We start from the raw sequence: 13927 nt of genomic DNA on the forward strand, positions 1-13927 counted from the left end.
CGGATCAGAAGATTTTTCTCCTCTCAAGAAATCGGCAACTCTTTATAGCTGCACTTTTCCTATTCGGATATAATAAAATATTGAATATATCAAAGAAAGAGAAGAGGAAAGAAACCGCGCGGAGTGAGTGCAGCCGAAAAGAAGAGGATACACTGTGCGTACTCTAGAGCTCTAGAGTGCACTCACGTGGTTCTCCGGTGCGATGGGTGGAAGCTACGCGAGTCGGTCGCGACGAAGCCGGCCGGTCAGCCGGATCGCCCCACGGGGAACTGCTGGTGAGGCCACGCCACGGATGCGAGGCGTGCTCTCCCTCTTGTCTCAGATTAGTAGCGCACCGCCGGCGACGTTCGGCGTCGCATGCCGCAACCTCGCCTCGTGCAGAGCATCGCACCCTATTTCCGCGTGCGAGTTTATCGGCGGTCGCCGCTGATTTGGAACGTTGAAATCCTTCTCTTCCACCACGTCGGGGCTCCTCGTCCTCGTTGCCGTCGTGACAACGCGCGAATTCGCGGATGATTCTAACAGAGATTCTAGCCGACCGCAAAGTGATCCTCGTTATTTCTCGCTGCGGGAAAGAATCGCTCTTGCCTTGGTAGCGATCGCAGCATAACGAATACGGGATTCGCGCCACTGGCTGTTGCTGCTACCGCCTTCTGCTCCGTGACGATGCGCGCTGGTCGACGTTCCCTCTCCGACTGAGCAATCAACCGAGTTGAGTTGACAGCTATGGGTCGCGGTGGGGCGCTGCCGTCATCGTCGTTCGGTGGGCTCGTTTCCATGACGTCGCAGAGTGTTCGTGATTTATTCGCAAGGACGTCGGTCAAGTAATTCGCGTCCTTATCGATACTCGTTAACGACAAGCGTGCGTAATTAATCGTTTACTATGAAATCGTTTTTATTTGAATATAACACGAACGGAGAGCCAATTCGTTAATACCATGATGATATCGATGCGTGTGTTTTATCATTTTCGAATTATAAGAGATTTGTTTTGCCCAGCATTATTTCCCTCTCAAAAGGTACATCATCAGTCCGTAAATAGCGCTGACTTCGGATGACGCCGGGAGAATTGTGTACATGACATGTCGCCTCTCCGGAGAGTCTCCGAAAAATTCAATAGTCAAGTGAGATGTTGTATTGTTGTACCAGTGATAATACCAGTGACAACAAACGATGGAAACTGTTGGAATTTCTTGTTTACGTATTTTACGTAAATAAATAAGAGACTCGGAACATATGCAAGCCGTGATTGTTCGATAAGTGACGATATCGCGCAACATCTAATAATTTTTGCGTGACACGCTCGTATCTTGCCAATTTTGTCGATCAAGGTTGCTGCTGTATATGTACCTCGATACGTAGAAAGCAAAGTTTACTTTCTTTTTTTACATGGCTCCTGAGAAAAGATTAATCATACTTTTTGCATATTGCATTCCTCTAAAGGAAAATTAACAATTGATCTATCATATTCATCTCTCTTGTAAATGACAAATCGCTAATGTTTTGACAGTCAAAACTTTTTGACTGTAGCGAGGAAGAATTTGATGAAAGGATAAGAACAGTACTAATATAGAATATGAGCTCGCATCACCACTTGAATTCGTCGTCCGGTGAAATAGATCACGTTCATTTCGTCTCCGAGGATATCGGAGCTTTGTATCTTTCCGAGGAATATTCGGATGTAACGATAGTGGTGGCTGGTCATAAATTTTACAGCCACAAACTCATTCTTGCCGCGCGTAGCGAATATTTTCGGGCACTGCTGTTTGGTGGTATGAAAGAATCTACGCAAAGTGAAATAGAAGTGAATGCCTCTTCGTTGCCTGCATTTAAAAATTTGCTCAAGTATATATACACTGGACGTATGTCTCTCGCTAACGAACGCGACGAGGTATTGTTCTTTCAAGTTATTATTAAAACATATACATCTTAGAATATAGATAGAATCTATTTTTATCACTTTGATTTACTTTTTGTTATAGACAATACTCGATATTCTCGCATTAGCACATTTGTACGGATTTGTGGATCTTGAAGCTGCTATATCCGATTATCTCAGAGAAATATTAAACATAAAGAATATATGTTCAATTTTAGACACTGCACTTTTGTATCAGTTGAAATTTCTAACTAATGTTAGTATTACATATTTATTTTTATTTTGTACTTATCTTCTGTAACATAAGATTTGTACATACAATTAATATCTATAATATTATATTTATATGATAATTAATATGTGATTTAATATCAGGTTTGTTTAGAATACATGGATAAACATGCATCTGAAATTCTTCAGCATGAGAGTTTTCTACAATTGAGCCCAACAGCTTTAAGTGAATTAATCTCCAGGGATTCATTCTATGCACCAGAGTTAGACATTTTTTTAGCTGTAGATTCATGGGTTAAAGCCAATCCCGAAGTTAATAACAGGGAAGTTATAGGTAATTTCTGGAAATATAATTATTTCTCGTGTTAAACGATAAATTTTTTCATCATTTATATGAAATATATTTTTGCATCTGATTAACTTTTATATTTGCAGCTCAATTAAGATTGAGTCTGATTTCAAAAGTTGACCTTGTGACTGTCGTAAGAAAAAGCACATTTATAACAGATACAGATATTGTAAACGCAGTTTACGTACAGCTACTAGGAAAACAATCAGAACTACCTTATCGTGGTCGTTTGCTCATCGACGAAAATGTTGCTCATCCTATGCATGGTGCCCAAGTGTTACAAGGGGAAATGCGTAGCTATCTACTTAATGGAGATACTAAAAACTATGATATGGAGCGTGGTTATACGAGGCATACAATAACCGACACGCAAGAACATGGGATTCTAATAAAGTTGGGAACACAATATATCATAAATCATGTGAAAATGTTATTATGGGATCGAGACATGCGCTCCTATTCTTATTTCATAGAGGTATGAATTCTACACAGCAGAATAATGCAAAATAAATATAACATATATTATTAAAATAAATATATAGTCTCAACACAAAGATTCTTTACTTTATAATTATTTCTTAAAGGGATCTGTGGATCAAAATGAATGGGTCAAGCTTGTCGATTATACAGAGTATTTTTGTCGCAGTTGGCAGTATTTATATTTTCCACCAAGAGTAGTTCTTTATATTCGTATTGTAGGAACAAATAATACAGTTAACAAGGTGAGTTTGCTGAGAATTGAATAGCATAGAAATGTTTTTTTTTTTTTTGTTTGTTTAGAATTTATTATAGTTATTTATGTGATCGAGTTTAATGAAATTCACTTTGCTTAATCTTTAGCAATAATACAAACTTTAGTGATTTTGATTCCTGTAACAGCTTGATATTTATAAAACTGTTTGTTATTTTATTCAATAGGTTTTTCATGTTGTCCATTTTGAAGCACATTATACAAATCATACAGAGCAACTTTCCAAAGGTTTTATTGTACCAACACAAAATATTGCTGTTACAGAAAAAAGTGCATCTGTTATTGAAGGTGTAAGCAGGTATGTAAAATCTTTCTTTTCATATTTGAAAAAAATTATGCATATCTATATATATTTATTTTTAAACTTTATTTCTCTTTTAACTAGGGTACGTAATAATTTACTGAATGGAGATACAACTAATTATGATTGGGATAGTGGTTATACATGTCATCAACTTGGCTCTGGATCTATTTTAGTGCAATTAGGCCAACCATATATGATCGATTCTATGCGGTATGATTCTTGAATTTTTTAAAACATGCTTGTTGATACTCTATTATATATTAAAATATAAAATAAAAGTGTATAATAAATATATTAAAGTATTTAAATATTTTCGCACAGATTTTTACTTTGGGATTGCGATAATCGCTCCTATTCATACACTGTAGAAGTATCGGGCAATTCCTGGAGCTGGGTAATGGTCGCTGATAAAAGAAAGGAGTTGTGCCGATCTTGGCAAATAATACACTTTTATCCACCCCGTCCAGTAGTTTTTATACGTATAGTGGGAACTCACAATACTGCAAACGAGGTTTCTATATATTAATCAAATTTGACATGAGTTTTTTTATATAAGATATACATTTAACAAGTAATTAAAATGTTTTCAGGTGTTTCATTGTGTTCATTTTGAATGCCCAGCGCAATTTGATGATAAATCTCCAAAATCGCCAACACAACGAGGGCATTCGTCAACATCGTCGAATGGTAACAATCCTTTACCTCCTCCACCTCCCGAAGTAGCTACGGAAGCAGTTCATATCGATAGCGATGAATAACTAAAGTAAAAAGTAAATAATGTAATAGCGAAAAACACTCTATTGATGATTATAATGATAGTTGCCGCTCTTGTTCTTTGAGCTAGAATTTGGATGACTCATCAAATGACCTCGATACAACTTTTAAGACTGTTCAATAATAATTAAATGTCGGATCATAATTAATCATCTTGTTCTTTGTTTAAAAATTATATTTCTATTTTTCTTATCATCATTCTTTGATGATTCTCTTTAGATGTAAGTATACACGCGTGGCAATTGCCAATTTCATAATCACAAAGATATATAAATTAGTCATATTTTATACAGATATTAGATAAAATTTTATAACGCTATGATAGATTTTTTATTTTGATTCTTATGTAAAGTTTTATTTTTTTACAAAAAAATAGTTGTAATATTTAAAAATATATTGTTATTGAATGTATAATATGTTTTTGTTTGTTTTGAAAATATTAAATTAATACTACATGTGATTTCATGTTTTTTAAAAATATTGTTTCAATTATTAATTATACTTGCAAACTATATTGTAGAATTATATTCTTTATTTTATATAATCTCTTTTTTTCTTATTCAAATTCTTGATTTTAATTATAAAGATATGTAAATATAATTGAATATGTTATAATAATTATAATATTATAATTCTCATATATATACAGGATATCCGGGATCAATCGCATCATCTGTCGTGTGCAAATAGAGCGGGTTAAACCGAATAAAAAAGTATTATTTTGCGATTTTCATTAATTATTAAGAAATTAATTAAAAAAGATCGATCAATTCGCGCAAGTGTAAACATGCAGCGAGAAGAGACAACCCAAAAATTTGCGGTTGCTAAACAGGCGACGAATTTTTAGTAGAAGCGCTCTATAAATGACAATGGTTACGTTACAAGAGGTACATAACGCTGAATTCTTGTGTTCTAAAGTTCTAGCAAGCACATATATAATGGATCGTCCTTTCTTGTTGCACACTAGTACTCACACGCATTAGCTGATCTCTAATTAATTTCTCAAAAATTATTGCAAAAATCATAAAATGGAACTTTTCTCCTGCTCTACCTGTATACAACAGATGATGTGATTGACTCCAGACACTATGTATAATATATATACAATATGTATATATGTCTAGCCACCAATTCTTTACAATATAAGGTGCTATAATTATTTTTTTTCCACACAAATTTATATTTATTTTATAATTTAACTTATTTTTTTTTAGTATGTAATATATATTTATTAAATATATTAATTTATTAAATTATTTACGACATGCTGAAATCACAAAAAGATTGTTATATCAATTGAATATATGTATATGTATAATCGATTACAATATTTAAATAAAGCTGTGAATTTTATATTTTCTAAATTATGAATGAAAGAGACTTTCCTACTCTCAAAAGACGAATGAATATTAGATGTGATTGAAAATTGGTAACTGCCACACAAATTGTTGTGTATAGAAAATATGTATTTTTAAGTTATGTAATTTTATGTTACCAAATTTTATAAGCACATGATTACCTATAATATCGACACTCTGTTAATATATGATGGTGTCTGGTTTTTCAGTATTTCTCATTGTAATCTTTTTGTTAGATATTTTTACTGTGTATTTAATCTTGTGTATATATCATACAAAACATTATTTTTCTAGTCTACATATGTTTAATGTAATATGTCTCAAGAGAATTCGAATGTATAATAAATTATATGCAGTTTAATTGCTACAAGATTAATAAAATATTCTGGTATTAAAAAAAATGTTCATTAAACATTCCAATCATCATTCTGCTGAAATGCATCTATTCGATAACCACATTTATATTTTTTTATATTTTTATATTTGTGTGTGTGTGTGTGTGTGTGTGTGTGTGTGTGTGATGTATTATTGGCGTATGATGATGAAGTGTATTTCAATTTGATATATTTCTTTCCAAAATATGATAACCTTACATGTTCAAGAAGCTATTTTCGCATTACTTTAATTTTCGAAGATCAATATATATGTATATATATATTTTCAAAACAAATAGAGATTTATTATTTTTATTATTTATCATTCTTGTAAATAATTAATAGAAATATTATTTTGCGATTAGGATAGGATGACAAATAATGTAACGTCATTATTTATATCATCACTATTATTACATATGCTCAAGTATATGTTAAACATATAACAACTGTATCAATACAAATCATACTTAGCCTAATCTAATTCTTATTTACAATAGATTAAAACTATTTTAAAATTCAAAATATATAGAGATAATACATAGATTAGTATTTAAACAAAGTTTAAGATAAATTTTAATATAAGAGTAGATTCTGCATAAATAGAAAGTATCAATATCAATTAGATGACGAGTAATGTACAAAGTTTACGTCAATACAGAGCATCACGTTTGCTATAGATGACTGTCCATCGCGATAATTCGTACTCACGAAAGTGCGCGTATAGGAGAGAAAATAAATGATTGAGCATAATTTTTATACCGTCTCTTATCTCTTACGGTCATTAGATCCACTACGGCGAGAACGAGATCGACGGCTGTGACTACCACTGCGAGAACGTTTTGATCTATAATAAAGCACATCGAAAACGTTTTGTTTTTTATAAGAAATAAAATATTTTCTATTATACTGACACGTTTTAAATTAAATAAGAATAATTTTCTCAAACTCTCTGCAGACATTTAAACACTCTCTTCACTTTTCTTAACTTCAGATTTAAAATAATTTATTTTTTATTCTTTGCTGTGATTCTTATATTTATCTATTTTTTTATATAAATATATTTTCGTATTTCTTTTTTTATTATCATGAAATATATTTATGCACGACACTTCTAGATTAGTAATTTTCTATATGTTAAAAAAAAAGGATTGATTTTTTTATCTATAAATGTATAAATAAATAATAATAATTGTCATACCTTTTTCCACGACTGCGGCTACGAGATCGTGATTTTTTCTTATCCCTGTCTCTGCGCTCCCGATCGCGATCACGCTCACGATCGCGTTCGCGATCACGATCCCGATCGCGCTCGCGATCACGGTCACGGTCGCGCTCACGGTCACGCTCGCGATCTCTATAGCCCAATCCTCCACGGTTCCGATCTCTATCACGATCCTTGTCACGGTCATCCCTGTCTCTGTCCCGTCTCCTGTCGAGCATAGACTCCCGCTTTTCCTTACGCCTGTCCTCGACGGTCTTCTGAAGCTCGGCGAGCTTTTCGCGGATCTTGATGAAGCCGAGATGCAACTTTCCGCCGAAATGATCTGCCAGTCGTCTATCGTTATCGTGTATGCCAAGATAGGCGCTACACACTTCACACACTCTTAGCTTTTGTTGCTGGTAACTTGATGCCGGCATACTGTTTCGATACTCTTGCTCCGCTTCGTTCTTCTTCTTACGCAACTCGTCAATCTCGCCCATCAGCTTCATCGACTCCTCGACAAAACCTTCCTCGCCAAGCTGTTCGGCCTTGGCTAGTTTCTTACCAATTTCCTCGGCGAGCACATGGACATTATTCGCTTTCGCTGCCACCTCCGCGCTCAGCTCCTCCTGCGTCTCCGCCAACCGCTGCTTGGCTTGTTCTGTACGGCGGTCGCAGTCGGCAATAAAATTTTGAAGATGCTCCATTGCCTAGAAAAAATTTAAGAAAGATGCATTAAAATCTCAGTCACAAAAGCATGTATAAAAACATTTTGATTGTTATTGCATGCAATGTATTGCTATTATTGGATTTGATTATAAGAAAACACTGTCAGAAATACGATACATGACAATAAATTCAATATTATTCATAATTGTAATGAAACAATATGGAATCACGTTCAGTCAAAACAAAACTATATGTAAAATAATTACTTTTCTGTTAAAAAAGAAAAAAAAATTTTTTTTTTTGTTAAGTAATTTATAATTCTGATTGTGTGCAAAATACAAACAATCAAATATACTCACATCAATGTCGTAAAAGTGATCCCTCTTCTTTTGCGCCGCCTCGTAGTCAGCCCGTAAGGCCAAATCGTGAATCTGGGGGCATTCTCCCAGGTCCATGCGCTACGATTTACACAAATCAGTATGTATTAGATTACATTTCTTTCGATCGTGTATGCGGGTCTTATCGATTCTATGCGTATTATACGAGAGTTTAGACCCTTTTCTTCCCAAGTTTGTTTTGAACGAGTATACTTGACAAGAATATGTATATATATATATATATATAACGTACTTGGTCGCGGTATCGCGACTGAAAATTAGCATGAATCGATAATCTAGGAGAGAGATAAAGATGATACATGATAAAAATTCTGAGAGCTTATATCGCCTGTATCCTTAGGATAAGACGGTCCCAATAGGTTTTTTTTTTTTTTTAGTTTTTCTCATTTTACGTGAATTCACGGAGAGACGTCAGTTCGTCTTCCTGCACGAGCTAGGATAGAATGTACAATAATAAAGCGATCCAATCGTCATTCGATCGCGTATTATAAAGTAGAAAATGCAGTTTTTTGTTTTACAGATAAATAGTTTGTTGTTTTCACTTACAGGGTGGCAACAGTTCTCCGCCTGACACGAGAATGCGACGGCAATGAAGCTATAATCAGCACACATCTTTTAAGTTTTATAATGTTCACTTTTTTTTCTACGAAAGAGAACTTACAGCCTATAATGGTTTAATATACTATTTTACGTACGTTACACGAGAATCGTGTCTTACGTCTTATTGGCTGCTAAACGAATTTTTAGAATAGAAACTGATTCAATACGTACACATCCAATGGTTGTAGGAAATTTTTCTAATGGATCTGGCACTTGTTGTACTAATCTCCACCTAATCTCTCTGCGTCATGCTACCTCTCGCATTTTCTCTTGTCGACACGTTTGAGTGTTGCAAATTGCCAAAGTTAAATATCGCCAGACGATACCCGAGGAACATTCTTTTAATTCGATGAGAATTACGTTTTATTTATACACATTGCGCGTTTCATAATTAAAAAAAAATATATCTACATCTCATTTAAAAATTTACACAAATATTGAATAGCAATTTTTAAGCGGATAAATCGATAAGATTTAAGCAATGTAAATGAATGAAAAAAATGTTCATTACGAGTTAATTTGCGGAAACGGACATACTTGTTTCTTGTTCATATCTTTGCAACGCGAAAGCGCGAGATGGGAATATTTTTTTTTTTTTTTTTATTTCGGATGCGAGAAAAACTCGCGCGAAGAGAAATTGATAGTAACGCGAGTGGGTTCTTGGCAATTCGCAAATCTTACTTACAGATATCACTGCTTCATTTCCTGCACCCATTACTTCCACAGGATGATATATTTTTTTTCTCACACACATTCTCAAAGTAAACTTCTCTTATTCCTACCTGCCGTAAACGGCATTATTAGTAAGAAGCGACATTAAGACATCGTCTCATGAATCAGCATGACGCTACTCACCGACTCACTGTTTACAGGCCTTTTCGGGGGGTCTGGGAATTTATCATTCGGCATTACTCAGCCTCACCACCGTGTAGAAAAATCGGTAGAGGGGCTGAAGTAAAGCCCGCCCGCCTTTATGTCTCATATATCGAATTAATATATATATAGATATTGATATATAGATATGCATATATGTGTGTATGTATATCTAATACTTGACTTATGGTAAAAAGGTAATCAAATTGTAGATGTAATACGTACGTCTTTTCAGTTTTCAGTACTTACAGTAACGCGCGTGTGAGAGTGACAAGTACAACACGGACATATGAGCGGACAATACTCGCAACAATATTGTACAATGGATCTGATTGGAATTGCTTTTTCCAGAGACTCTGGAAATAGAACTGTAGTTACGTTGACATTAGTGGATCTGCATATCAGTACACCTCTCGTTCGAGCGATTTGTCGTTAGTATTTTTCATCTTTATTTTTTCTTTTTTTTTTCTCATTTTTTTTTTTATTTTTACTCTCTTTCTTTAATGTCTCGTTTTTCATCTTAATTTTTTTCGTTATGGAAACTCTACCGCGAGACCTTCGGGGATGTTTGCTATCTTTCATTGTTATTGTTTATTTCCTAACTTTCATATTCTAAAAGCGTTAAGTCTTTTAAGAAAGAATAATTGCATCGACTGTTTTAAATTCGCTAATTTAATAATTTATTCGAAATTTAAATCTCTGAAAACAATTTACATCGATGGAGACTAAAAATGGAACCATCTTCCTTATTCAGGCTATGCGCTTTATGATATTTATGCAAGATTTAATTAAAAGATTTTATCTCGACTGAAAAGATAAATGCAAGATACGTACACTTTGAAACAGACTTAGAATTGATAGAAATATAAAATATGTCCCTCGCTCTCTGAAAAAAAATGTACTAATCAAGTAGATAAATCTGACTAAATAAATTAACAATTTTAAATTTTGTTATTTTCGTAGCAAAGAACCGTTCTGTAAACTTAATAAATACCTTTTAAAATCCTTTGACATCAATCAACGTCAGCGACAGACCTTCGAAACTTACATAAGTGCAGGTACTTATGTAAATTCCGTCATCTGCAGATGACATTCAGAACAATTAATTGATTAAAGATTAAAAAGCAATTACCCTTAGAACAAGCGCTGGCACATTTCCCGAGTAAAAAACTTTCCTACATAAGTAGTCTGAGAAGAGAGCAAGGTGAGACAAAACCTTTCTTTTCTGTGTCCGTCTTATAGTCTGTACAGACTATACAAGTGTAGAACAGCTTGATACAGACTGCAGAGATTTGTATTGTATATATCGGAGCATCGAGTTTGTTATAAAATTTGAAATACACGAAATCCAATGAAAGTAGTCCAGACAGCCAGAAAGAATTCCGAGAGAGAGATAGCGAACATCCCCGTGACCAATTCGCACAAGATGACACTGAAATGCGCGAAGCAGTATTTAGAGCACGTTACGGCTCGCATATAATTAAAATATATTGTCATTTGATCAAAAATGTTGCTCGATCGACCGCATATATGCACAATATTACGCGATTACATCTTCGTCTATAAAAGTCACAGTTGTCTGCGATTTCTTCCCCGATTGCGCTGCAAATGGCGGGTTGCAGTATCCTCGGTACATATATGTTAGATATATATGTGGAGATTCAACACGCGCTCCCGAAACTAGAACAGGTAAGACAGTAATCTTGACAGCTTGGAAGAGATATGGGATAGATTTTCCGTACATACGTATTTTGTTATCCTTGCTCTAGCTACTTCCAAGCCGCATCAAATACGTTGACTGTTCTAGCTCCAAAGATCTCTCGTACGTGTATAATAGTATAATAAAAACGCCTGCCCCGTGTTGCACTTCGACGGTATCCAGTGTGAATTGATCGTAATCAATTCCTGAGGTACGTGTCGATTATATTAAATAAGGTAAGACGTTTTCCTTTTCGCGCGCGCTTATTAAATAATTTCGCTTATTAAATTCTATACGTTCTTATGAGCTAAGATTCTTAACTTACGGTACTAAACACACACACACACACCAATTGGCACAGGGATGAAAAGTAAAAGCGCTAGCAAATAATCGAAAATCCGACGAATCTATCTCATCGTGTATGAATTATCCATTCGACTACTCTAAGATTTATACAGCACTAAAAAATTTGACTTTCAAGTTTTTTACTAGAATATTTGGCGTTTTAATAATATACACAGATGTGTTTCATCGAATAAGAAATTATATAAATGGCTATGTTCTTCAGCTTGTAGCTAATTATTCTATGAATTATCTACTTAATTTTAAATTAAGATAAGATAATTAAATTAAGATACACTTTTATATTATATATATATATATATATATATATATATATATATATATATAATATATAATATCGTGTAATAAATATATGTGTGATGTGAGGCTAGATAAATCAGTGCATTAGAGTTTATGATGTAGTAGCAAAAAAATATAATGTGAAGAGAGAGAAATATAGAAGTTACTTTTTACTATTAATTTAGTCATTAAACTGACGCCATCAAGAAGCAGATATCTTTATCATAATTAACTCCATGAGCAACAAAAAGCTCTACGAGAAACAAAAATGTTATACAAAAAAAAATTAGATATTAGATATTATAGAATTAGAGAGATAATGTAACATATATGTATAATGAATACATTTTAAAGATTTCAATTTAATTAAAATATGCAGACACAATCGCTGTAAAATCACTGTACATAAAATTTAATATAATGCTTCATTTAAAAAATTAAAACATTGAAAAAAATTCATTTGGTTTTTATATTTTAATATATAGAATCATCTGCCTACACATTTCATATTAATTGTTTTGTATTTGGACAATATGTAAAATCTATTTGCATTGGTGCGCATAAATTTTTTTATGACTATTATACTTAAGTTAAGTAATCTATATAAAAAAATAAATCATTCACAATAATCATTTGCACATACTTCTATTACACATATCGTAAGAGAATTAATATGGTTACACGACTCCATATACATTCAATGCTAGTTTAATTATAATATTTGCTGATATAGTATAAATATTAAAAAGTTGAAATCAAAAATATCAAATCTTGAAATAATTTCCTTACTTTATGCTTCATATTTATATCATTGCATGATAATTATGTCATTAATAATATTATATCAATGCGGATATATTGAGCAATAAATCGTGTAACCAGTGTGAGTTTGCAAAATAATAAAATAAATCTAAAAAAAAAGAATAAAAGTGATTATATCTTTATATACTTTCTGTTTTTTTCACTGCGATAAAAAATATCAGAAATAAAATCATATATGTATGTACTTATATACAGGGTGCATTATTCTGCGCACAGTGCCAATGGTGTGTCATTCGTGTTTGAAATCATTGCATCAAGAAATATACTCACCGTCGACGAAAGGATTTCATGGGGACAGCAAGCCAGCAAAAAACTCTTGCACACCTTCGAATCGGAGTATTTCACTTGAAATTTGTTATTCTCACCTAGAAACATAATCCAGCTCGTTAAGCATTTCAACAACAGATATATATATATATATATATATATATATATATATATATATATATATATATATATATATGTGTATATATATATATATATATACGTGTACATAGGATAGCGCTATTACAACAAATATGGCCGCATTTGACCATCTTGCAACTATCAATTGAATTTGCGCGAAGATCTCCGCCATTCCGTCACCTCCGAAATAAATAACGTGTAGAGTAGAATATATACCATTTCGTCCGGTGCCCATTAACTGGTCGAGCATAGCTCGCATTTGATCGTGTGCCGTCATTTTTCCGAATGTGGCACAATCTCTCTGAAGAATACACGCACCATCAGAGGATCAGAGCGCAATCGAATACGTTCCACAACCACACCGCCTGATGTCCTATAGAGAGTTCGAGATTTCGTCGAGTAATCGCTACGTCACGGGTTTATCGACTGCAGTGCCATTGCAAGACGCGTTTCGATGAGAGACGACGTGATTGGTCATTGAATAGAAACTTCTGGGTAATTTGGTTCATTTTTAGGGACTACAAAACATGCTATTATGCGAACCAATACGATCACGCGACATGATTAGTGAAATAACCGCGAACTGTCAACCATC

At 33.6% G+C, this 13927-nt stretch overlaps 3 protein-coding genes across 5 annotated transcripts in view; 1 reads left to right on the forward strand and 2 right to left on the reverse strand.

The window, feature by feature from the left end:
- The window catches only part of LOC126852624 (diacylglycerol kinase eta), a 30995-nt gene extending 30696 nt beyond the window's left edge, over positions 1 to 299 (reverse strand). The window contains exon 1 of the mRNA XM_050597584.1: positions 187 to 299. The gene's annotated coding sequence lies outside the window, so the exon portion shown is untranslated. The remainder of the gene's footprint in view (positions 1 to 186) is intronic.
- Positions 300 to 1056: 757 nt separating this feature from the next.
- LOC126852629 (BTB/POZ domain-containing protein 9) lies at positions 1057 to 6005 on the forward strand. The gene is made up of 9 exons (XM_050597594.1): positions 1057 to 1891; positions 1983 to 2135; positions 2255 to 2444; positions 2546 to 2934; positions 3044 to 3181; positions 3378 to 3508; positions 3596 to 3724; positions 3836 to 4025; positions 4105 to 6005. The coding sequence occupies exons 1-9, from the start codon at positions 1577 to 1579 to the stop codon at positions 4270 to 4272; spliced, it is 1803 nt and encodes a 600-aa protein (XP_050453551.1). The 5' UTR covers positions 1057 to 1576; the 3' UTR covers positions 4273 to 6005.
- Positions 6006 to 6412: 407 nt separating this feature from the next.
- On the reverse strand, positions 6413 to 13713 carry LOC126852637 (putative RNA-binding protein Luc7-like 2). Of its 3 annotated transcripts, XM_050597627.1 has the most exons (6): positions 13549 to 13602; positions 13198 to 13292; positions 8838 to 10132; positions 8253 to 8351; positions 7222 to 7934; positions 6413 to 6867 (listed from the first exon to the last, which is right to left on the reverse strand). In XM_050597627.1, the coding sequence occupies exons 3-6, from the start codon at positions 8901 to 8903 to the stop codon at positions 6789 to 6791; spliced, it is 957 nt and encodes a 318-aa protein (XP_050453584.1). In that variant the 5' UTR covers positions 8904 to 10132; positions 13198 to 13292; positions 13549 to 13602; the 3' UTR covers positions 6413 to 6788. The 3 variants fall into 3 exon arrangements, with proteins under 3 accessions (XP_050453584.1, XP_050453583.1, XP_050453585.1); XM_050597626.1 differs by lacking the exon at positions 8838 to 10132 and having other exon boundaries at positions 13549 to 13713; XM_050597628.1 differs by having other exon boundaries at positions 8253 to 10132.
- Positions 13714 to 13927: the final 214 nt, after the last annotated feature.

Source organism: Cataglyphis hispanica, chromosome 11 (assembly GCF_021464435.1).
Source record: "Cataglyphis hispanica isolate Lineage 1 chromosome 11, ULB_Chis1_1.0, whole genome shotgun sequence".
Classification (NCBI taxonomy): domain Eukaryota; kingdom Metazoa; phylum Arthropoda; class Insecta; order Hymenoptera; family Formicidae; genus Cataglyphis; species Cataglyphis hispanica.

Excerpts from the sequence above, each read along its gene's own strand:
- LOC126852629 (XM_050597594.1), top strand. The coding sequence starts at position 1,577 with ATGAGCTCGCATCACCACTTGAATTCGTCGTCCGGTGAAATAGATCAC. Across the intron at positions 2,935-3,043 it reads CCTATTCTTATTTCATAGAG|GGATCTGTGGATCAAAATGA; the intron begins GTATGAATTCTA and ends TATTTCTTAAAG. Across the intron at positions 3,509-3,595 it reads GTTATTGAAGGTGTAAGCAG|GGTACGTAATAATTTACTGA; the intron begins GTATGTAAAATC and ends TCTTTTAACTAG.
- LOC126852637 (XM_050597626.1), bottom strand. The coding sequence starts at position 13,609 with ATGACGGCACACGATCAAATGCGAGCTATGCTCGACCAGTTAATGGGC. Across the intron at positions 13,293-13,548 it reads AATGGGCACCGGACGAAATG|GTGAGAATAACAAATTTCAA; the intron begins GTATATATTCTA and ends TTATGTTTCTAG. Across the intron at positions 8,352-13,197 it reads ATGAAATCCTTTCGTCGACG|CGCATGGACCTGGGAGAATG; the intron begins GTGAGTATATTT and ends TGTAAATCGTAG.